Raw genomic sequence first — 23,741 nt, forward strand, 5'->3', positions numbered from 1 at the left:
TCATTCATTCCTTGCCGTCTTTTACTTCTGCCGATCTTCGAATTGCTCTCATCCTTTCCCATTCCTTCCCTTTTTGCTTTGGGTTTATCCACATCATAAGTGGTTTTCCCTCTTTGTTTTGGTTTGACCTGGGATACTCTGCAGAAATCTGTAAACAGAATGGATAAAAAACACTGTATATCAAACGCTGTTGCTCTTTCCCTGGACAGTTAAGAGGCCTTTCGGTGCACCTTGATGAAAAATCTGTTTTCCATTTACACTGTCAAAAGATCTTTATCGCCATTCCCTTCATGAGCATTAACAGGTAGGAACCCTGCGTGAATCCACTCAGCCACCAGCTGATATCATCGCTCTCACCTTCTATATTCCTCTTAAGCTCAAGTAGCCGACTTAGAGCTCAGCGGCGCACAGTTGGAGATTTGAAGAGGAAAGATGTGTTCATTGAGCCGCGGCCTGTTAGATGTGTATGATCTTTAATGAGCCCAGTGACATTTATGTGACACAGTATTAAAGACGGAGAGGCTGACAAGCTCTTTAACAAGCCGACCTGGTTTGGCCAGGGGGTTAACTATGATGTGGCAGCGGGACTGCAGTATTATGGAAGGAATTTGCCGTCTGGAATGATGTGAAGATGAGTCAGACACCCTCCATCACTTTCAGCCAACAACGCTCTGCACAGAAGGAGAGAATGATTCGAGCAACAGTAGAAGAGTTTTGTACTTCTCCTTCGCTCTTCACACTGAGAAGCTTTGTTTTCTCAGCCAGAGAGCTTTAAAACTTGGGTTACATGACACAGAGGCAGTGGTTGATGTCTGTGCTTCAAAGGCTGAATTAGACTTTTGTCTCATCACTCTTATTGTGCAGAAGGGAAAACTCAATATTAAATTGTCTTTTCTCTGTTATCACTGTGCCCACCTCTTGTTAAGCCTCTTTGCTGTTGGCTACTTGGATATATCCTGCCGCTGTAATGACTGCCCTCCCTCACCTCTATCTCGCCTTCATTTCCACTCCCCCTCAACCCTGTCCCCACTGATGTCCCCTCTCTCTTTCCCCGTCCTCTATTACCCCACCCCAGCTATCCTCACAACCATCTGTTGCCCTGACTCGCCACTCTGCCTCCAAATGTTCAAAGCGAGCTCAGTAAAGTTGTTTTTCTTTTTCTCCCTCTGGCTTCCACTGCGTGATGAAGGGTCATTATTTAAACCCCTTCTTTTAAAGATGTCTCTCCGCTCTTCAGAGAAACTAATTGGAGACAAAGGAAGCAGGCGCACTTCCTAATGACAAAGAAGGCCCTCGCAACCCAGACATGAGATTTTTGACTCCCCACCCACTCTTGCCTATTTCCTGTTCATCACACTCGTATCTTCCATCTGCCATTTAGCCGCTATCACAAAGGGCAGTGTGAGCTTAGTGTGTCAGTTTGTGGGCATTTTTTTATACAACTCTCTGCAGTGTTCCCTGCAGGTACACTATTGGTCAGGCTGGCAGGCTGTGGGCGTAACGCACTGTATGTGCTCTCAGCAGGTGACGGCTACACTGGTCATTAGGCTCTGTCAGGTACACAGCATAGACAGGGGCAGACTGGAGCAATAAGCCACACCATGTTTGTCTCATTAGGTCTAGGAAGTCACTCAGATCTTAGGAAAATTCCCCCTTGAACACGTTTTAAACTTTATATACCATGAGTCAGTGATGATCAGTCGATTCCAGGAATTTAGATTTTCTTATACAAGTGTTGTGGTGTACCCACCGTCAGACTACCTGGGTAAGCTGTTTCTCACACTTCCCAGAATGCTCTTTGTGGGCTTTCAGAAACATGCCTGAGCTTGTTGCATTGCAGGTGGAGAGAGCACTAATGACAGTAACGGCAGGTGAGAAAATATGAGAGCCATGGGCCTCGTTTGTGGCGTTCAGTCTGTTGGGACCATGGTCTGTGGAGATGTTGTAAACTCTCATATCATCTATCTCTGCACGGTTGTTGATTATTTAACCCCCCCACCCCTTTTTTTAAAAGATGTCTCTCCGCTCTTCAGAGGAACTAATTGGAGAAGAAGGATCAACACAGAAAAATATAATAGAGGAAATGTATATTTTTCGACTGTTGTTGTACAAGACATGCAACAGACCACTAATGGCCAAAGGTTTGCTAGAACACACTCACACCTTCCCGATGGCAGACTCAACAGCAGGCCCACAACATAACTTCTCAATCTTATTTTCTTTGCCTAACTATTTAGATTCCTTTTAATTTGAACCATTGAGCACAATGCTATGTTCTTTCATGACGGACTGTTTGAAAGTGTGCCGTTGTCCTTTGATGTCTCTCACCGCCCCTCTCTTTTACACTTGGAGAGTGACACTTTTCACTCCACAGTGCACAGCCTGGTTCTCACTTGAGTACAGATGTATACAGTGATGTAATAAGTTGGGGAAAGCAAACTTATTCTTGGAAGCTTTGCACCTTGAACCAACTCTGAACTGGCACCAACACCCCATCACCCCCAAACTAGCACAAGGTTCATGTTGGTGGAAAGGAGGTGATGGACTTGCTCTGAATCCTTCCTGGCCGGGCCTTCTAGCTCCACCACCCTACCACTGCTAGCTGAGGCTTGTTTTTGTGAGGATGTGGTATGTTTATTGTCTTTGTTTCGCCCTTTGTGACATGCATGATTTTGGTTCTTTGTTAACTGACTGACAGACAGATAAACCCTCTAACTCATGCACCCTGAAGGGTGAATAGACAACGTGGTCTTGAGGCCAGCGTGGCCTCCTGATGTTAGGCACAGTTCCCATAGTTTCTACTGAAGAATTGTTTAGAGTACACCAGTTGGGTTTAGTGTATCATTTGTGTGCAGGTGGGGGAGAGGGAGTTTTTACAGGCTATGTTTAGGTATTACAAATATCTCCACCACTCTCATTCTCCTGTCTTGGCCCCTCTGTTGCTATGGTTAACACACCTGTGTGTCAAAAACAGTTTCTGGCAGGCAGTCAATTTGAATACTTTGAAAAAGTCCCAAACAACTTGAGAAACAATTTGTTATAGGCAGACAACTTAGAATCTCTTTGACTTTTCCACTTCCACAAGGTTCGTTTTTCTCTTCATCATTGTCCCACGTTCTCTTCTTCTGTTTCACTTGCCTTTAATCTTGTGATAGAATCCAATCATTTTTTTCCACCATATCTTTGCAGCCTTACTACCTTTCATCTCCGCACTTTCAATGCCTCCTGTGGTGTGTTTATTATTGTGGCCGTTTAGGTGCAGGACATGGGGTTAACATGGTTGGGAATGTTCTCAGCTTGAGAAAGTATTGGTAACATGGCCAAAAATCCTGCCTGCATACAACCCACAGCTATTAATGCAGGCGGGTGTTTAATTGCATCAGACCTTTTACAGTTAAGCGTCACCTAAAGTCCATTGGTAAAGTACGTGTGGGCGCCTGTGCCAAGTTGTAAAGTCCACATGAGGCCCACTGATGTCGACTCCCAAGTTTTCATCTTTGTGATGTAGAGAGAGCTGCTGAGTTTGAAAACTGCTTTACATCATTTATGGACTGCTGGCAGGGTAGACATTTTCATAATATATACATGTACAAGGGTTTGGCTTAAGAAGGGTATAAATTGTTCTCTCAGAAAAGGGCTTCAGTGGTACATGTCATGCATGTTCGATGTCTTTTTTGATTAGTTTACCAATTCTCGCTGACCCCTTTGCCTCGGTCTACAGGCAGTTTAAAGCTAGTGTGAAATTTACTGCACATTTTCAGAAGGCACCTTTTACACAAACATGCTATTGAGACTCACAACGACTATTACCAGGCTCTCGCTGAGACCGAATCTGTTGAGAAGTCTTCAGCTCATCCTCAGACACGGCCTGCCACCTCCATGACTATATCTGAAAACAAACATGCACACAGTGATGCCAAATACCAAAATTCCTTTCTAGATTTCACGCTTTAGAAATACCCATCCTGCTCCCCATATTTCTTCCTTCCCAGAGGGGAAAAGAATTCAAATCGAGTTGAGTTGGGTAATTTACTTCTTTCCTTCTCTGAGCATCTGCCCACCCAGCGTCTCTTGCTTTCTGTTTCCCCTGTAGTAAAGCGATAGGCTTTACCATGGAGCTCCATAAGGATGACAATAGCCCAGGTCAGGTTACCTACAATCATTAGTGCTGGCTCGGGCCGCACAAACACACTGAGTGCAGCAGGATGGGAGATGGACCGGACCACCCCAGAGCCATTACTGATGGGGATTACTTGGGTATCCTGGAATACACTGGGTTCCAGTGGGAGCGGTTGCACTGTCATTTGACCTGCAGCTCCACTGACCCATAACCCGCTCGACAGTCAGAAGTGCTCCTCTTTCATGCATTTGAATAAAACCCACACACACTTTGTGCACACTCAACAAGTTTCTCCCTTTTCTACACATGGCTTAAATTTAATTAGCAACAGGAACAGTAATAATGTACAGCATAAAAAAAAATTCCAAGGGCTTTTTTTTATTTTTTATTTTTTAGCAAAGCTATTTGCTTTTTGACACCGGGGGCGCCACCGTGATGTCACACTATTAAGAGGATCTGTTTCTACCAGCAATCAGGCCAGAAGCTGCCAGCTCTTGTGGTGGACTTTTGCCGGTTGGCTGTAGCTGCCATTGACTTCAGCTCAATTTGTTTTATTTAAGAATCTGCAACAAGCTGTGTAGTATTGCACTAGAAATTCCTTTTTTGTTCGTTGGTTGCGGCATCACAGTTAGTACCTGTCATCTTTGGTGTTGAGTAGTTGAAATTTGTAGGTTATTATATTTTTTATGGGGAACGGTGAAGGAAAAATCAGAAGAACGTCGGAGTGGCCACTGCATAATCCTCATCGTCAGCACCTCGTCAGATTTGGACCTGGACATGTTATGCTTGTTGTGTCTATATACCAGTGCCAACATAAGTGCCTGTGCTGGCATCTACTGTGGCCTTTATTTGACCTTGTGCTCACCTACTTTGGCAGAACAAACCACGATGGATGCCTTTTATCCGAGTCAGGCCAACAGGCTCTCCTGTGCTTTTATGTCCTAATTAGAGAGCAAAGGACCAGCTGAATCGCTGGCTGTGCCTCTGCTCCCAAATGTCTGGTCGTTCAGGGGTGGCCTGGTTTTGCCCTGATTGAGTGTGATGGCTGGAAAACGTAAACATGTGTCAATGAGGAGCACAATCGGATCCAGAGCCAAAGTTTTGGAGTATGTGGGTGAGAAGCTCTGTGGTGCCTACCGGTTTGAGCCACCTTACCTGCCGCTCTATGGAGTTGCAGAGAACCTAAATATAGGTTCCTATGTAGTTTTCTAGCTGCTCACTTCTCCCCCTTTGAGGGATCCAGTTTCACTCCGTCTGCTCTGGTGTTTATTTTCGGTTATTCAGTACAGGTTTGCAATCACTACTTAATTTCATAGTGGGCTGTTTGTTTTGTATTTTGTCCTCCTTAATACCAGTGACATATATGATTAATTTTGTTTGCTACTTCAAACTTGTTGACACTGCTCAAAACGAGGGAGAAGAGCATGGGAGTAGTGCGGGGGCCCCAATTGGTCCATGTGGAGGTTAATGATGCAACTTCTATATGACGTTTCTTTCCAGATTGCAAAGTTCCAGTTTAATGTAAAGCTAAGTCGAGACAAAGAAAAGCAAACGTGCTGCAGACAGTAATTTAAACCATGTTTGTGTGAGTGGAGCCTGGCCCAGCTCTCTTAATTTTACTCAGGTATTGTTTTCAATAACAATGTAGTCATAGAAACCACAGTCCAAAAAAGTTTATTTATTTATTTTAAGGTTTTTTTTTTTACATGTTATTTTAATCCTCTTAACAGGCAAATCCAAGTTTTTGTTTTCCATAAATCCAAGTGTTAGGTTGGATTCAATTCAGGGAAGTTTGTTTGACCTCTTTCCCTCCTAATTTCCTGTCAGCTCTCTACTCGTGACCACTGAATAGTGCACAAAAAAACACGACTGAAAATCTGAGTCAACATGTTTCTCTAGAGATTGGTTTTGAGCTGGATTTTAAACCACCTGTTTTGCAAAAAATCAGTTTTTGCATGTAAGAAGCTCATGAATATCTGAGGGGTAAGATAATTTGACAGAAAAACCTTCAACAGAACAAGAGATCTAAATAAAGTTCGATTAAAAGATTGTGTGTGCTGTTTGCAGCTCACAGAACATTTTATTGAAACACATTGTTTTAATCCAGAAAAAAACCTACCTCCGTTCAACCCTCCTGTGTTCTTGCATGCATTTTTTTGCAGCAACTAATAGCTGTTGATAAAACAAATCTGATTCCAGTCTGAATATGCCACAAAAAAAAAAAAAAATTGTATAACGTATAGTAACTTTAACAACTGAGCAGGCCAGTGTGGCCTTCTCCAGCTCTCCCTGAGCCCCGAGCCCCCATCCCCCCACCCCGCTCCAGTGATGACTTAGAACTCATAATGAACCCTTTTTGTATTTTTGTCATCTTCCCTGCCATTAGGATCCCATCCTGGCAGAGATGCTGCAAACCAATAAGGACCAGATTGTGTGTTACCATGAACACGACTCCCTGCTGGACCACAAGGAGGAGGAGGCCCTGAGCGAGGAGGATCGCAAAGCTGCTTGGGCTGAATATGAAGCAGAGAAAAAGGTGGGAAAGGAGTAAAACGCATACACATACGGACATGCATGCTGCACAATGGCACATCTACCAATTTCAAAGTCAAAGGAGAACACACACGCAGTCAGCCGGTGTGTCCGTCACTCTCCAAGTCACTGAAATCAAAGTGCAAGGTGAGCTAAGTGAGGCCCCAGTTTTGTTTGTCAGGATGTAAGTTTGTGATGACAGGATTATACAGATCCAACACTAAGTGAGCAGACGAAAGCCCCCACCCCCCACCCCCCTCAGTGCAGCCAGTGATTGTCACTTTGGGCCACCAGCAGACTAGTGAACCACAGCACAAATAGCTGCAGTGATCGAGGTGTGTGTAGGTCTACATAGTACTGATGTGTGCCGATAAATCGTATTTTCATTGTCATTGCAATATGAAAATGTGTGATAAACACATCACAAAAGATGAGCCAACTCTCTGGCTTATCAAGCTGCAGTGCCTGAGCCAGATGAACCAGGAAGAAACTATCAGGGCTCTCACACAGAGGTTGTAGCTCATCACAACCTTAGAGAACTGTTGTGAACGAGCTAAAAGGAATAGGAGGAATTTTCTGTGCGTAGCCTTGAGCTTCATTTGCCACAAACTAGGGCTGTTCGATTAATCGATTTAAAATCGTAATCGCGATTATTTGGAATCGTAAAAATTGATTTTTTGAAATCGTAAAAATCAATTTTTGACTCTAACTAGGGTAATTACGGTAAGCCCCCGTTCATGAATCTGGGTTGCGCTGAATTATCGTAATGACTGCTGCCTCCTTCCTCCCATCACACTCTCCCACTGCTCTCCCCACACATTGTAAACAAGCATGTCGGCATTTTGCTAAGACCAGTGAGGATTTCGTTGCCATAAAGACCAACGGCCCTTTTCCACTACACTGTGTCTATTTTGTGTGCTGTTTGTGTCTTTTTAAATGGACCTAATGGGCCGTGAGAGCTGTAACTAACAGCACACAAAATAGACAATCGGAAATCTATTTTTCAGAGAAGAAAATCGAGATTTTATTTTTGGGCAAAATCGAACAGCCCTACCACAAACCTTTGTGAACTAACTATAATCTGAGCCAAACCTCCACTTAGCAGCGTTATCTGCAGCAGAGGGAGGAAGACAGAGGAGACGAAGCTTATTGACCTTTGTTTTTATTTCATTCAGCTTCACTCAGCAAACTTAATATATGTTTATTCATCTCAAATCATATTGGTATTACAATTTTTAGATTTTCCTTATAGGTTAGAGAGTCCTCCTCTGTCTGGTACACTTTTCATTTCTCTCTCTTCTCCTCCCCCACTGTCCTCTCCTCCTCCCTCTCCTTTCTTGTGGGACAAATCAATGGGCAATTAGTGGGGTTTATTTGGAGAAGTTTGGAGGGAGGGGGGGTCTTGATGTAAGAGAGCAGGAGCAGGTCTTCTTTCCCCCCTGTGTAATCCTAGATTCTAATTCACTCTAATGATTATTTGTCCAACACACACTCCCTCCTCTGCCCTCTGTGTGCCTTAAGCGGCTTTTCCCTCCAAGCTCCTCTTCTTTTCAAGAGAACAGAGGGTTCCCAGTTGCAGGGGAAACAGTGGCGCTGAGGTTGAATGCAAGGATTTCAATTGCGTTCGCATCACTGCAATCCGTCGCACACAAAAGATACAAAAGTAGAGGCTGTTCAGTATCGCGCTGTATACTATAAGATTTGTTGGAGAAACAACTGGAACGTAACCTGGCCTCTGCTAATGTCTTCACAACTTAAGGGTTGGCCGGTGGTGACCAGGGATGGATAAGTGCATGAATATCAGATTTGCAACTCAGGAAATGGGAAAAACTGTAAGAACATGATCAGGTGCCCAAAATTAAACTGAACCCAGGAGCACTCTGCCTCACTGGGATGACTTCAGCTCAGTCAAAGCTTAGCAAGGCTCATGTCATAAATTTAGATTTCAGACGTTGAGTTTTGGAAATGAAGTCAAGTCTAGATTTTTTGTCTGTCTGTCTGAAGATGTTTGAGGTCTGCGGAGCATCTGAGGGTGCTGGCAGAGTCCGAGACTGGCTGCTTGTTAATGGCAAATCCAAAAGTGTGTGTTCGTGTGGGTGTGGGTATGTGCGTGTGTGCTTAGGCGTTCATGTGTGTTGTGGTTTTGTGGTTGTTTTGAGGTTTTCTACTGTTTAGGCCTGCACACCTGTCTCTGACCAGGTCCAAAGACCACTCCTGGCCCCCACAACACACACACGCACACACACACACTCACACACACTCAGACCGGATGGCCAGATTACAGGGCACGGGAAAACCATCTGCAGCAGCTCAATTACACACAAACATTGGCATCCTGCTGGCCTTTACTGGGACAGGATTGTTTACCTCAGGTCACTACTCTCTTTTTCTCTTTCTCAAACACTTAATGCACATTGAGCAGGCTGATAACTACTGTTGAGCAGGCTGATGTCTAAAAAGTAGTTATTTCAGTGTAAAACATGCTGAACAGGTGAAGAGTTGAAAGCTTTACAGAGTAAACTGACTGAATATTAGTGCAGAGCCGAACCATTCACTGTGTAAATGATGTAGACAGGCGACATGAGTCATCATCTCTGGTTGACCACAGTGACACAGTCTCTCCCATCATGCCTTGGGTGACTCTTAACACCTGCCTTAATGATCTGTATTAATCCGTGTCTTCTGTCGGATGCCGGGTGGCCTTTGGCTTCTCGCTTCCCTCTTGTCTTGTGTCTTTCATCTGTCAGGGTCTGTCCATGAGGAACAACTACCAGTCACAATACCACATGGACATGGGCACCTCAAACTACTTAAACTTCAACATGGCCGCTCTGGCCTCCATGACCAACCAGCAGCTGGAGGTAAGTAATGAGCTCCACATGCCCCTCTCCAGCCTCACGCTCCTCTGTCTCCTTCCCCCACGGCATGGCGCCCCACATTCCTCAGACCCCACTGCTAATTGTGACAACAGTCTAGTAGCCAATGAGCCCGGCTCCTCCACCCAACAGTTTGTAATACTGCATGTCTGGGGCAGCAGCTATTTATACATGGTGGCACATCTGACTGTGAGAGAGGACTTAATGCCCGAGAGGCGATTCATATTTTTCAGTAAGAAAGTCAGATGAGTATAAAAGAAAATAGAAAATGATGGCATCAAAGGAATGATGTTGCAGCTCTCTCTTTGTGTTACTGAATCACTTTTACAAGTTTACGAGTCTGTCTTGGTACAGTCTCCTAGGAGACCATATCAACATGTTTTTAAAATCATACTGATGGTGCTAAAGCTACCACCATATTAGCTGACTGAGTGTGTTATGTGTTGCCTGTTTTCACATTCAGCGCACACAGAACAGCATTAGCATTCGGTGTCTCCAGTTACCTGAAGCAAACCTAATATTTACTCTTTGTTTAGCTTTGGCATTGTATTCATCAGGTAGTTGCTGACTTCTGCTCTCAGTTACGACTTCTGCTGCCTTTATGGCTGTATGGACCAAACAATGAGCTAAACACTTCAGTGTGATGACAAATGATGCGTTCTGACATAACTCATTTGAGTCGATGTTAATCACAAAAACATCAATACATGTTTAAAGATGATTCATGTGCCATAGAGCCATTGGCATTTGTTGTGAATCCCCACAGTTATGGATCCATTGCTCAGGGTGAAAATGTTTTTCACTTCATATTTTCCATCCTCTTCATTCATCTGCAGGAGCTTATAAACCAGGGACGACAGAAAGTCATGGAAGCAACAAATGCACTTAAGACTTTATCACGGGAGTCACTGGAGGACACAATCGCCAGAGTGGTAAGGCTTCTAAATCAGTCTTCAGTCAGTGAAGACAACCCTGGTGATATTATTGGAGCAAGAATCTTTCAAGGAAGTCCTGTCTCTGTCACTGGTTTAAGAGTTGTCATTTCTCCACAGTGGAAAGAGAATCCGGCGCTCACAGAGACTCAGGTCCAGTCGATGGCTCTGGGACGACAGGCCAGTGTGGAGATGGAGATCAAGCGCAGGGAAAACATTTACAGGGACGTCATGACGAGGCAGCAGTCGGTAAGAAGTGCTTATTGAAGAAATATCTACTGTCACTGTTTTACCAGCAAACTAGGCCTTGATTCATTTTGAAAATCAAACTGTAGTATTTATAACTGGGACATACTGACAAAAACTTAAATTGACAGGTCAGTGCTCATGTCAGTATCATGATCAAGCAATTGGAAGCATTTGTTTGTTCATTTCTCAAGAACAGTCAAATACGTTTAGAAAGTTGTATGATCTGACTGTTGTACAGTCTGCTGGCTTAAACAGGACAGTTTTATATTACTAAATTATAAATCCTTGCACATCGTCTTTTTTTTTTCCTGTATTTGTCTCAGTCCCCTGCAGGCTGTAAAGGTCCCTACAGACCGTGAGATTTGATCAGTCATAACTTGATTGTTGACCAAACTGTGCATCATGGATCTAACAAACTGTACAGTCGGCATACATGGACCTCAGTGTTGCAATGATTAACACCTGACTCATAAATTAGGATGCATGTCAACATCCAAGATAAAACATCATCAGTGTGCGTTGTCCATCTGCGTCCCGTGTTGCCCTTCTGCGTCGCTATAGTGAAGCAAATCAAGAGTCCAGCTCTCACAATAGAGGCATATATGTGTATGGAGAACAATCAGAAGAAGAAGAGAGGGAGGACAGTGTGGACCAGGTTGTGGCTAGGGAAAAGAGGCCGTCTTTGAGAGGAGAGCAAGAGATGAGTATTATTTTTCAGCATACATAACATTAGTAGCCTGTCAGATTCATAATAAAATAAGCCCTTACATTATAGATAGGTGATATAATTTTGTCATTGTAAAAACAGTGCTGTAATAAAGTGACCACCTCACATTTAAAAAACAGACAATATAAACAGCATACACTGGAAAATAAACAAAATTGACAGTCAGTTGTATTTACTTGAACTCTGTTTGTGTTTACCCAGCTGATGATGTTCGTACAGAAGCTGATCACCAACAGGAAGGTACAAGAGCAGCAGCTGGCGATGGCCAACCAGGCCACCTACCTGAATCAGTTGGCCATGCAGAACGGCATGATGGGAGCCGGCGGGCTCAGCCAGATGGATCTGCTGGGGATTTACCAACAGCTCCACGGCCTTAACACCCATCAAAACATGGGCAAAAACCCTGGGCCCTCAAAGGGCCTGTAGGTCAGAGGGGCTCTTCCTCAGATCCCCACCCTCCCCACCCCCCTACCACTCAGTTAGCCGGCTCTCAGTGGCCCAGTCCAAGGGTGGCCCTGCAACAACGCACTGTGAGGCCGCTGGGAGCTCAAAGCAAACCAGCGCACCAAGCAGAGGGTGGAGTAGTTTTGAGGCTAGGTTGTTGTCCACTGGGGCTTGAAGTGGGATAGACTCTCAATCTTTTATTCTATAGTTCACTGAGAGGAGGTGGAATAAAATGTATAAATGACTGTATGAAGATCTGTTAGGAAGTTCAACGGGGGAAAAAAAATGTATATACCGCCTTAATGTTATTCAAGTTCTATATCTTCATTTTTCATGTATTTAAAAACAAGTTTTACCCTCAATGCTTTTGAGCATTGTATTGTTTCCCCTTAAGAGGGTTTCCTTATTATTTAAACTCAATTTTTTATACAGTTTTAAAATGCCTAACTAAACCTGAGTGGGACCAGTGTCGTTGGTGACAGGACTCTGATGTAAAGCTCTATACGATTATTAGCACCAGTAGATTCCTCCACCAATATCACTAACAGCTGTTGATTCTGCTAAGTCCTGCTCTTTTGGGAGATAGAAGAAACTGATAAGTTGACAAAAACATTAAAAAAAACATTTAAAAAAAATTATGGCCTTATATTAATTTCCTAAAAAACAACAAAAAAAGCTCTGTAAAGTTCTGAGATTTGAGATTTGTTGAGAACCTTTTCTATTATGCTTTTAAGTGTTTACATTAGTTGTCACTGAACATGGTATTGGAATGCTTGTGTTGTTCAAAACTGCCTGCCCGTTCCTATGACCTTTTTGTAACATCATTCTCCTCGTCATGTGTCGTCTAGCATAGCACTGTGCGTCCTGTTCATCGTTTATGTTCCACTTGTGTTGATCCCGAGCTTGGGTGACTGTCTGGGTCTCACAAAGCAAAAACCACTTCAGCCACGTACCACAGGGCCCAAAACGTTTCCCTTTACTTGTCCGTCACAGTTTGCGATGCATGTTTCAGGCTTGGACTTGGTCGCAGGAAGTAAAGACTGGAAATTTTTTATTATATCTGGCTGATTTGTATCTTCTGCTTTGTGAGAAATCACCCTCCTGGACACTGTAGTCTCACCAGGCAGGCACCCAGACTACCTGTACTCTACTTTGGCACATTCTTGCTTCTAAATGCTTAAACTGGTGTAGCTGTTAAACATGAGGAATATGTACATTTCTCATGGAGAGACGCCTGTTGTCTCTAGTTGGCTCCTGTGTTTGCACAAGGTGTATTTCCTAAGTGTAGAGAAACTTTTTTGCCCTCCTCTAAGAATGTTCTTATGTTAGTAAATACATCAACCTGATTTGCCATGAATCTGATCTGCTATTATCTTGATAAGTATTTAATATAACATTTAATAAAGTGACCAAAAGGATGAGCAATTCCTGTGTCTGAGTTATTTGTTTTCACGCAGTCTGCATTCCTTTGGCCTGACTGAATTTATGGTGGGGAATGTTGGTTGGAGATCTGGTCATTCTTATTCAGTATTGTAGGTCCTCCACAAACTTTTTATTACACACCTGCATGATAATGTGTCTGAAGCTCGGCTAATGGTGAATACTTGAGGTTCTGAGACTCTTGCATATCAATAACAAAATATTGGCCATTTGTTGTGATAATTTTGTGCCTTTTTTAATTCTGTTTCACTTATGTACCGTTGAGGGGGGAACATGAGTGGAGGCCTATGAGGAATGGTAAAGCTCCCTTGCCAGTTTTGAACCAGCTATGTATACCATTACTGATACTTTGCACCATCTGATTTACAGTATAAGTTCGGCTTTAAACATGCAGGAAACTAAAGGTTCATGTAAAATTAAGGAAAATGTTGATGTTTATTTGCTCACCAAGTGCTGTACAAGAGGATTTATACCACTCATGTCTGCATGCTAAACCAACAGCTGGCTAGCCTAGCTTAGCATCAAGACAAGAATCAGAAGGAAATGGCTTTAGCCGGGGGGTGAAGGTAACAAAATCTCCCTGGTGGTTTGTCAGACATCCAGAAGAGACTGTGCAAAGCCACTGAACCTGCCTAAGGACTACATAACCCCCTGTAAAAGCACAACTTTGTTTTTATACTTGGGCTTATCTGCAAGGTTAAACAAGTTATAGAGAGCTTTAAGGTGCAGGTAGGTATGTTTATGTTGCCTTTGATCAGAGCCAGGCTAGCTTTTCCTCCCAGCTCTCAGTATTTATGCTAAGCTAACTGTCTCCTGGTCCCAGCTTGATATTTAAAACATGCTACGAGGGTGGCATCCATCTCTGGTCATCCATATATGTACAAAATAACTCCTTAACAGTTGGGAAGCTAATCCATGGTGATGCACTGTCCCTGTATTTCACACCCACAGCACTAAGTGCCTTTTGTCCCTCTCTCTTCTCCCTTCAATCTTTCATCTATTTTTCCCTCTCCCGGTATTGTTTTCATTTCTCAGTCTGCTAGGGTTTTCCCCCTGCATGTCTTTGGCTTTTCCATTCACTCCCCCCCAGGGGAGTTTGCTCTCACAGCTTACAGATATCTGCCAGTGGAGAAACATTACAACTATTGCAGATGTTGAAATGTTGATCCCATCCCCTCTTAGCCCCAGATTACCACCACTCCAGGTCTGCAGCACATCCCTGCTGGTTCTCTGTGCAGCAGGCAGCTGTTTCTGTCCATTGAAAAGACCGGCTGCAGTCAGACTACACTATAGTGAAGTCTGTGAGGCCCCGCAGTGAACAACCAATCACTGCCCTTAATCCATGCTGATGTGTAAAGCCAATTAGGAGTCGGGATCCAGTTGCATAAGGAATCTGATTTTGTACGGTGGATGTAGGCTGACTAAGACCTTATGGAGACAGAGGAGGCCTGTGCACATTATTTGGTAAAGGGTTTATGAGGGCAAATTGGCATTGGATTGTATGGGTGTTCTCCTTTTGGGGAAAAAAATGCTGCTGTATCTTTTTACTCAATGTCCTCTGTCTTTTGTACAGCAGGACAAAACGCCACAATATCACTGCTTTTAAAGGCCATTACATTTGATTAGATGTATTTTAGTGAAAATTGTATTTTTCAGTAGTGCTAACTTGCATCGCCAAAGCAGAAATCGTTTTTGACCAGACTAAGGACAGCTACTTTTTAAACAAAGGTCTATTGATTTAATGGTGTTGCTAGATGAACAGTCAATGGATCAGCGGGATTAATCCTCTGAGGGCCTAAAATAAAATGTTTGTACATATTTTTCATACAATTCATCTATAAATTGTTGATTATTTCAATCTGGACCAAAGTGGTTGGGTGGCTGGCCAATATTATTCATAGTTTCACACTGTCAGCACAGTTTCAACCAAAAAGAAAGAAATGCAACATTCACATAGATATCTATATCTGGTTTTAATTGGTACATCAGATTTTAATCCAAGCAAAAATAGTCTGTCACAATGAGTTCTCGATAGCAGGACAATTTTATTGTCATGTTCATAGCAGTTCTTCATCTTTTTTTTTTTCTTTTTTTTGGGTGTAATTTCAGTAGAATCTACAGTCCAGATAACTTCAAGTTCATTACAAAATAAAGTCTTTGCAATAAATAAATATATAGATTTATATTTATACTTTATATGTAGAAAATAAATATATTGTACATCTCATAAATAGGATCACCCATATGTACACCTCAGCTGCTTGCATTTTTAATAATGTTCCTGACACTCTGAACATTACAAGTCACCGTCCTTTAAAAAAAACAAAAAAAAAAAACATCTCTTAATCTTTACAACCACAGTCAGAGAAGTGCTTGTGTCCCCAGCTTAATCACTTATTTAGCATACAACTCCTACAGGATGCTGCTTGATATTTGATTTGGATTTGATCATTAGACTGGTGATTACATGGAGACCAAGTGAGCCTACAGCTGGGACTGGGGATGTGCAGTAAGTGCTCTTTCATCTATCCCACATTCATAGTAAAGATTTTAAATCCCCACTTTCTTCTTTGATTTTGAAGGCAACATAATAAACTCCAGCTTACCTATGTAACTGTTAATTCTCCTTTTGCCTCACACAGTCTTCTTACAGACCCTTAGTACCTGACTATCCAAATCTGCCATTTAAAGGGACAACGAGGAGTTTTGGAAAAGCAAAGTGTTTTCACACTACATTTATGAGCCTCCGCGCGCACCGTAGAATTCTTCGACCGGCGCAAGACGGACTCATGTTTTCATTCATCAAGAATTAAAGTCAGAGGTTCAAAGAGGTTCAGTTACCGTCGTAGTCCCGACCATAAACAGCGATTCGGCGGCGTTATTCTCATGAGCGTCCGCGAAACCGAAAGTAAGGAAACGCTGGTCAGCTCGACCAGCGTTTCCGCCACCACTAATAATAACAAAATAACGATAGAGACAAAACGATATATTTATCGAAAATGGAGCCATTAACAAGTATGGGTAGCGTAGATTCATCCACATTAACGTGAGACTTTTTTTATAACCAAATAGAAACTCCTCGTTGTCCCTTTAACCTGCATGTAGCGCACAGTTTGCGTATTTCTGCCATCTCACCTTCTCTCCATCTATCTCCGTGTATGTGGAATGTGTCCTCTCACATTCAGCATTAACCATGACTGTGTGCAGCGCATGACAAATGCACCATGTGACATCTGCAGTGCTTTCTGTTTCCTTTTGGAGCTTCTAAAAGTCTCTTCTCTTGTGTCCTCATGGTCAACTATTCATTTTTTTTGTCCTCCCCACCAGCTTAGTGCTATTCGAAACTACCACGACTCTGCTGGTCGTCACATGTCACTTCAGCGTCTACCCATTCACCTCCAAAAAGAAAAAAAAAGTGGTTATTGAGAAAACATGGCACCTGATGGGATTGTCCCGATCGCCCCCGACAGCTGGGCAGTCATGTGGGCCTCCTTTGTCCACGTCCATAGTGGTTTTACAAGACAACTTCTCTTCCTCTCTGAGGTCACAAGGTCCGATACAGAAAGCAAAGAAGCAATATCCAGGAACATGCACAATGTTTATGTCAGTGCTGTATGTGCTTGGTCGTGGGGCTGAGGTGCAAACACAGTGACCTCAGGGGGGAGCTGAGGGTTAACAGTTCTGTACCAGGTCCAAAATCTCCACAACATCCCCCTCCCTCTCCTCTTCTTTGGTTTCTCTTCATCCTTGCTCTCCAGGTGTAAGCCCTGGTCACCTGTATTGGAATAAGTCCCTGTACGCTTGAGGGATCTTTTCAATCTCCACCGGCCTGGGTAAGAAGTGGGTGAGTTTCTGGTGTTTTTTAGTCCTGCCGCCCTCCCTGGGCGAGCCGTCCTTGTTTAAGGCCACGTAGTAGAAGCGTCCCGTGTCTGTGTGCTTGTAGAGCGTCGAAGCGTAGGTGTTGTACCAATTCTCCTCAAACTGCTCCCTGAACACACATTCTGCTGTCAGCTTCTTCTGCGGGAGAGAAAACAGCTTATTAGTCACGTGCTGCGGTCCTGCCACCGACTGAAGAGTGAAAAAAACAAAACAAAAATGAGGCAAATTTGCAACAAAGCGACATTAAAATGCAGATGAGACTGAGATGAATCATGTTGCTTTGAGGCACTTGTTTGTGTTTGTCATTAACCCTTTTGCACTGCACTTGAAAGCTGAAATGAACCAGAGGAAGCTAATCCAGGCAGGTGCTCATTATGACAAAAGAGGGGAAGTCATTACGAGTGGCTTTTCAGTTTACACCCCGTACTAACTCCTCAGACCTGTTAACCTCTCCTCGTGCATGGAGAATTATTTCCCTCCCTGTGATGCAATGAGAACAGTCTTCCCACACACACACACACACACTCACACACAGCAGCGGCTCTCAAAGCCTTCACTGACGGCGCAGCATGAGCGATGGCTACGGGTTCAGCAGGTGACAGTGTGCTGGCTGAGTGAGTGTGTGAGAACAATGCAGGGTTGGAGCTGCTTTCCCTCATTGTCCAGTCAGACCCACAGCCAAATATGAACCCACTCTCAGGGTGTCCCATGTAATTATTTTTCCCTTGGACTTTTAACTTTTTTTTTCTTTTTTTGGCTGAGAAGAAGATAAACGTTCATGATCAGTCAATCGCTGCCTTTAACACACCTCGTAGTTCTTGCAAGCGTTTGTGCAAGAGTCTGTTCTTCTTTTCTTTTCTTTTTTATTCCTGCAGCAATTTTGTTGATTGGCTGTCAGGCTCTGCTTGGCTGCGGCTGTGTGGTGAAGCTGTTGTCTGTAAACACAGCCCAGAGGGCACATGACTGGGCTAGCTTCATCCTTCATCCTTACACATACACACACTCACACACAAACCGCATCGGATCAAAAGCTTGTCAAGGTCTGGTGGTTGGGGGACGGAAGCACCTTCTACCTGTTACCCTCCCTCCTCGTCCACCCACCTCCCGGCCTCTCAGATTCAGACAGACATGTCTACATCTCTCCCTCTGTCAGTCAGGTGACTCAGTCAGGTGTGCAATTACCCCCCACCCCCCACCCCCATCCTCCAAATCACTGTGTCCCACCATCACCCTCCCCACACGTCCAAAGCTCCAGGATGCCAGACTCTGATAGCACGCGGTAACAATATCTGCACTTTTCGACATAATGGCCGTCCTTAAAAGTAGCCTCTGTTCAAAATGTTAGGAGCCGGGGGGAGTTGTGCGCCCTGAGAGGCCCTCAGGTAATGCCCTGGGACACCTGATACAGGTAACCCACACATACTTCCCCTCCATTGTCTTTATCTCTTCCAACCCCCCCGCTTTTTGTCTCCAGATACCAACCACATGTGAGAGAAGTCAGCCAAAATGAACCCCCCCCCCTCAACTCTCCCTCCAAAAAAAAACAAAACAGATGTTCTCTAGAAACTACATTTACTAAAGACAGAACAGAAGATAATTCTTCTATATTTTACACTTCAGTCCAACTGGAGTGCAGCAGCTGTGTATGGAGACGTAATCTCCCCTAAACTCACCCCTCTCACACATCTACAGTGACTCCAAACGTTCCTGTCTCCACTTTGGGAAAAAATGTAAATATTTCTGCATATCTGAAAACTAAATCGAGAGGTCAGTTCGCTCTCCCAAAGCTGCTTCTCCTCGAATCCTCTCCTATTTGAAACAAGGGTAACATCTTTGTGAAATGCTTCTTTTCTTTGACAATCTGCTGCTGTTTTGGGTCTAAAAAGTCAGTCTACTGTCTTTATTAGTCTCTGAGAGGGGAGAGGGGAGATGGAGTGTGAGAGAAACACAGCCGACTTGTTTTGTCTCTCTGTGGTTTTCTCATTACAGGAACCGTGATAACCCTGTGTTCAGCACTGAAAACTCTCTCTGATAGCTCAGTACTGACGCATTCTCCCATCTTACTGAAAAAAAAAACAGTGCATCCTGGGAAACAAGTCATGTGTATGAAGTGCCAGACTCATTGTGAATGAGGCCCTGGGCTGCATGGCGAGGGGGTGGGTGGTTGTGAATGAAAGGAGGGGTTTTTGACTCACCGACCCATAGAGCTCTCCTTTCTCATTCATGCCGAGGTAGAGTCCAGCATCCACCCCTCTGATGCTGACCAGACCCACTGCCAGGCTGATGAACTCCAGGATACCTGAGGTCAAACACAACACAACACACACACACACACACACACACAGACACACACACACACACACACACACACACACACACACACACACACACACACACACACACACACACACACACACACACACACACACACACACACACACACACAACCAGTCAATGAAGGCCACAAAAAACACTGCAATCTTCCCACCTCCCTGAGGAAACAGCTACTACAGCAACAAGTGACTGTATCACAGACTTTTTTTTTTCTTTACTATTGATTCTGTTCGGCCATCTTGGATTTTCCCTAATACACTCAAAGAACCTAACATCCTCTTGCCACTTGATGCTTCAACTGAAAAAAGGCAGATTTGAGGGTTTTCTTCTTCTTTTTTTAGTCTTGCTTAAGTTAAATACATCATTCCACTCATGTCATAATGGGTTGTGGTAAATGTATTCATCCTGTCTTTGGGATTTCCCAGCTGGCTACTAGTCAGACTCAGAGGTAACTTTTATGAAGAGGACATGTGGGTGAAGTTGTTAAGTGAACTGCTGACTCACAGGAAGTTACTGTAAATGTGAACATCCACTTCAAAGTCAGGGGAAACAACTGGTAAAATGAAAAGCCACTGGCTGTTGTGATGCAGAGGTTAGTCAGAGAGGATCCAGCTGGCTGCTCTGACTGGCAGAGGCCGGCGCTCACAGCCACCTGGCCCCCATCTCCTCGACCTCAACCGATGCCAGAGAATGACAGAGAAGATCCCTCTAATTTTTTGCGGGGTGAAGAGTGTGTTTCATATTCCTCTAGGCTAATCAAACCCATGTCCTCCTCGCAGCTCTGACAAAGACCTCGCATTTTAAAGCTTAAGTGAAGCCAGAAACAAACACGCGGACCACCCATCCCTGTAAACCGGCTTGTTTTGGCTCAAGTCTGAACATTAAACCTCCCCTGAATTCCGCGGTGGTCATGCTTTAATTTGGAGTTATTCCGCTCTCGACCCGGCCCGCACCTGTGAGATGACCGCGCGGATATGAGGCGCGAGACATGTGCGTGTCTGCCCTCTGACCTCATCTGTTTATCGTTCTCCCGCGAGCCGCACCTCGCTCCATTTACATTAACGCTTAAAATCCTTCAGAGCGGCGGCCGCGTGCGGGGCTCGTTTGTTTGCTGTGGCCGCGAGACGCGCACGCACGCGCTGCTTGTTTGCGGCTGATGAGAGACACCTGCGCCCCACGCGCAGCGGGGATTGCCAGAGAAAGGTGTGTGGCGCGAGGTGACAGTGACGCACGAATGGGTATTCACCTGGGAGATGTGGCAGGGGAAAAAAGCGTCTTAATTAAACTCTGTCTTAGAGTTAAAGCAGTAAAGATGGGCTACATTGATAGTACGAGATATGTTGCGTAACAGCAACGTCGTAAATCACCGTAAAGTGTAATTAAATCTAGTAATAACGATAATTGCTTTGCTCAGGATAACCGGAGGCCATAGGCTATTTAAAAAATAAATAAAATAAAGAAATTTACGACATTGATAACAGCGTCGACTTATAGGGAGTAAAACCAAACTAAAGTCTTGTTTCTATCAACTGAGGAACACATCATTTCACAAAATCTGTAATATCTTGATAGCAAAAACATAAAGTCCCTCACCAAATCTGCTGTGGTCCTGTCTTGTCCCATGTACAGTCCCGTTGGGGAATATCTCCAGCTGGAAGCCAGTCCTGCAGTAGAGCTGCCGCCGCCTCAGGATGCCTTTGAGGTGCCCGAAATCCGTCGGCGACCCCCGCTGCAGCCTCCCTTCAATCTGCCCCAGCCGCTCATTCAACCCCACTGGAGACTCCGGTATGGGCATATTCCCGAGTGCAGGAAAGCTTTGTAAATCCAAGTCGATTGTCCCCAGAAAACTCCCGACCTCTGCCATGGTATGCACAGCTGTCACATTAAGCGAAGGCATTTAAAAAGGTTTCGTTTATTCAAAGAGAGAGAAAAGTTTACACAAGTCCGGTCCATGCACGCACAAAGCGTATAGCTACCCAGTGCGCCGTGCTTCTCCAAATCCACGAGTCCTATCAACTTTTTGATCGTCCTTTGCTTTTATCATCAGTTTGATATCTCTGTTTATCAGATGGAGAGACTCTATTATATACATACTCCCCACGCATTCCCACATTGGATATTCAAACACAAGCCACGCCTGGCTGGCATCCCTTCTTACGCGCATCAGTTTCCTTTCCTGAATGTGTAGACTACTTTCAGTCCAACTTTTACTACTGATGGTGCCGCTGTCTCTGAGCTAGTCCGCCTCTCTTAGAAAGCGCTATCTCCCGACCGATCAAATCCAAGTCCAAGAAGTCTCTTCTCATGGATCCTGCGCTCCTGATCGCGCCCCTAGGCTCTCTGATAAACGCACATCGCCTACCCAGAGGCAGGAAACTCTGGCAACAGTTTGCGGTGCATTGAAATGCGACGCAGATGCAGAAGCAATGACCATCATTGTTAAAACGCAAATAACAGCTGACACAAAGCCGAAAAGCTACATCTATCATAAACTGTAACAACCACTTCACCACAAAGGCAATCCATAATTTACACTGACTGCTTTATGGTCACGCCATAGCCTCTCCTCCTGGAAAAAAAAAGAAAAGGAAAACCACAAAGGATCAGGCGAATGTCCCCCCCCTCCTACACACACATTATCAAAATAACCTGTGCATAATCTCAGTGCAAACCAACCTCCTGCACAAGTGTCAGTGCCAACCAATGCAGTTGGACGTTTTCATGAGAGCATTTTCTTCACCTCCTTGTTGGAAGCAGGTGCTTCCTCGCCCCTCTGCACAACGTTTGCAATGTGCTCTAGCAAACCAGCAGCTTAACCACTTGTACTACTGGCGAGGAAGGTGGGGGGAAAAAAAGAGGAAAATCCAAATGCTGATGACGTGTAGTATCAAATCTGACTGCTGCAGAGGAGTATGAACTTTTGGAGCTCTCTACAGAAGGGCTTTGATAATGTTTCAGGAGATTTTTTTCTTCTTTTTTTTTGGTTTTTAAAAACATGAATTTTTCCGAAGTCTTAGTTAGATTTCCACTTTGACTTTTATGCACAGTTTCACACAAGCTGCTGCTTCACTACTATGTTTTGCTGCTTAGTAATTATGTAACTACATAGAACATGCACCACACATTCATAAAAAAAAGTCTTCCAGTGATAGAAGGGATCCTTTACTTACACGTTAAAAGCCCTGCATTGAAAGTTTGATTTGGAAAAAAAAGAAAAGAAAAAAGATTATCAAAAAAATCACAATCTAGTAAAAGTAATGAGTATCTGTCAAATAAGTGAAAAACCTATAATTTTCCTCTGAGATGAAAGTATAAAGTGGCGTAACAGAACAATGCTCAAAGTACAAACACTTCAAACCTGTGGGTGAGTTAATGTTTCCATCACAGATCAGCACCAACACTGATGTCAATACATTTTTGATATTTCAGGTGCACTGTGAGCTGTGCCATCATCCACATGAAAGAGAACACAGGGAGAGCCACAACAGGAATAATGAATAATGGGTATAATTTATGATTGAATGGGGATTTTGCATCTCTTCTGTGCACAATTGAGAAACAGGTCCCAGCTTGTGGCTTTGCAGGAGGAAAAAAAAGAAGAAGAAGAAAAAAAAAAAAAAGCAAAAGCAAAATGCAGCTGTTTAGTGAAGACGTTATTTTGGTGTGAGGATTGAAATGAAAACAAACTCCAGGAGTGTTTTAATTAGTTCACTGTTCTTGAGATATCAGTGACAGCGGGCGAGTTGGGAGGGGAGGGCACTATTACATCAATAACACACTTTAACTATTAGGCATGTTATTTTAGACCTCCCTCAAGCTGTTTTCGGAAACCCCCGTCCTGAGGGGGAAGTTCTCACCTCAGAGCTGCTCATCACAGGCAGCAGCAGCAGCTTCCCTGCAAAGAAACGGGACTCATGGCAGTGTCTTGCGTCCAATGAAAGGTGACAAACAGTGTGTTCGAATGACCCAAAGTGTGTATGATTGTCTTTATGTCACTGTCTGGCTTTGATGAATTTCTTGGCTTCTTGTTTTTTTTGGCTAATTGATCAACTTTTGTGGTGGCAGCACAATTTATTTAGAAGCAGATGTGAGTGGGATACAGCGAGAATGACCCTCCAAAAGCACGCAGGACTTTTTCACTGCTACTAATTATGCCACTATAAATCTTATGGGTGTGTCATGGCTGCATTGATGTCAGAGGAGGGACA

The 23,741-nt window shown here is 43.9% G+C and overlaps 2 protein-coding genes across 2 annotated transcripts in view; one reads left to right on the forward strand and one right to left on the reverse strand.

Moving 5' to 3' along the window:
* The window catches only part of atrx (ATRX chromatin remodeler), a 33,453-nt gene extending 20,148 nt beyond the window's left edge, over window positions 1-13,305 (forward strand). The window contains exons 30-34 of the mRNA XM_085790053.1: window positions 6,507-6,656; window positions 9,400-9,513; window positions 10,365-10,460; window positions 10,581-10,709; window positions 11,638-13,305. Of these exons, the coding sequence (XP_085646179.1) occupies window positions 6,507-6,656; window positions 9,400-9,513; window positions 10,365-10,460; window positions 10,581-10,709; window positions 11,638-11,862 (714 nt within the window). The 3' untranslated portion in view covers window positions 11,863-13,305. The remainder of the gene's footprint in view (window positions 1-6,506; window positions 6,657-9,399; window positions 9,514-10,364; window positions 10,461-10,580; window positions 10,710-11,637) is intronic.
* A 3,111-nt stretch (window positions 13,306-16,416) lies between these two features.
* fgf16 (fibroblast growth factor 16) lies at window positions 16,417-22,320 on the reverse strand. The gene is made up of 3 exons (XM_085790054.1): window positions 21,127-22,320; window positions 19,395-19,498; window positions 16,417-17,337 (listed from the first exon to the last, which is right to left on the reverse strand). Exons 1-3 carry the CDS (start codon window positions 21,428-21,430, stop codon window positions 17,092-17,094), a joined length of 654 nt encoding a protein of 217 aa, XP_085646180.1. The 5' UTR covers window positions 21,431-22,320; the 3' UTR covers window positions 16,417-17,091.
* Between the last annotated feature and the right edge of the window lie 1,421 nt (window positions 22,321-23,741).

The sequence above is a fragment of the Trachurus japonicus genome, chromosome 10, assembly GCF_045865225.1.
Source record: "Trachurus japonicus isolate A0001 chromosome 10, Traja_1.0".
Classification (NCBI taxonomy): domain Eukaryota; kingdom Metazoa; phylum Chordata; class Actinopteri; order Carangiformes; family Carangidae; genus Trachurus; species Trachurus japonicus.

Coding starts and splice junctions, on each gene's coding strand:
- fgf16 (XM_085790054.1), bottom strand. CDS start 21,430: ATGCCTTCGCTTAATGTGACAGCTGTGCATACCATGGCAGAGGTCGGG. Junction 19,499..21,126: donor ACAGGACCACAGCAGATTTG/GTGAGGGACTTT, acceptor GTTTGACCTCAG/GTATCCTGGAGTTCATCAGC. Junction 17,338..19,394: donor AAGGAGAGCTCTATGGGTCG/GTGAGTCAAAAA, acceptor TCTCTCCCGCAG/AAGAAGCTGACAGCAGAATG.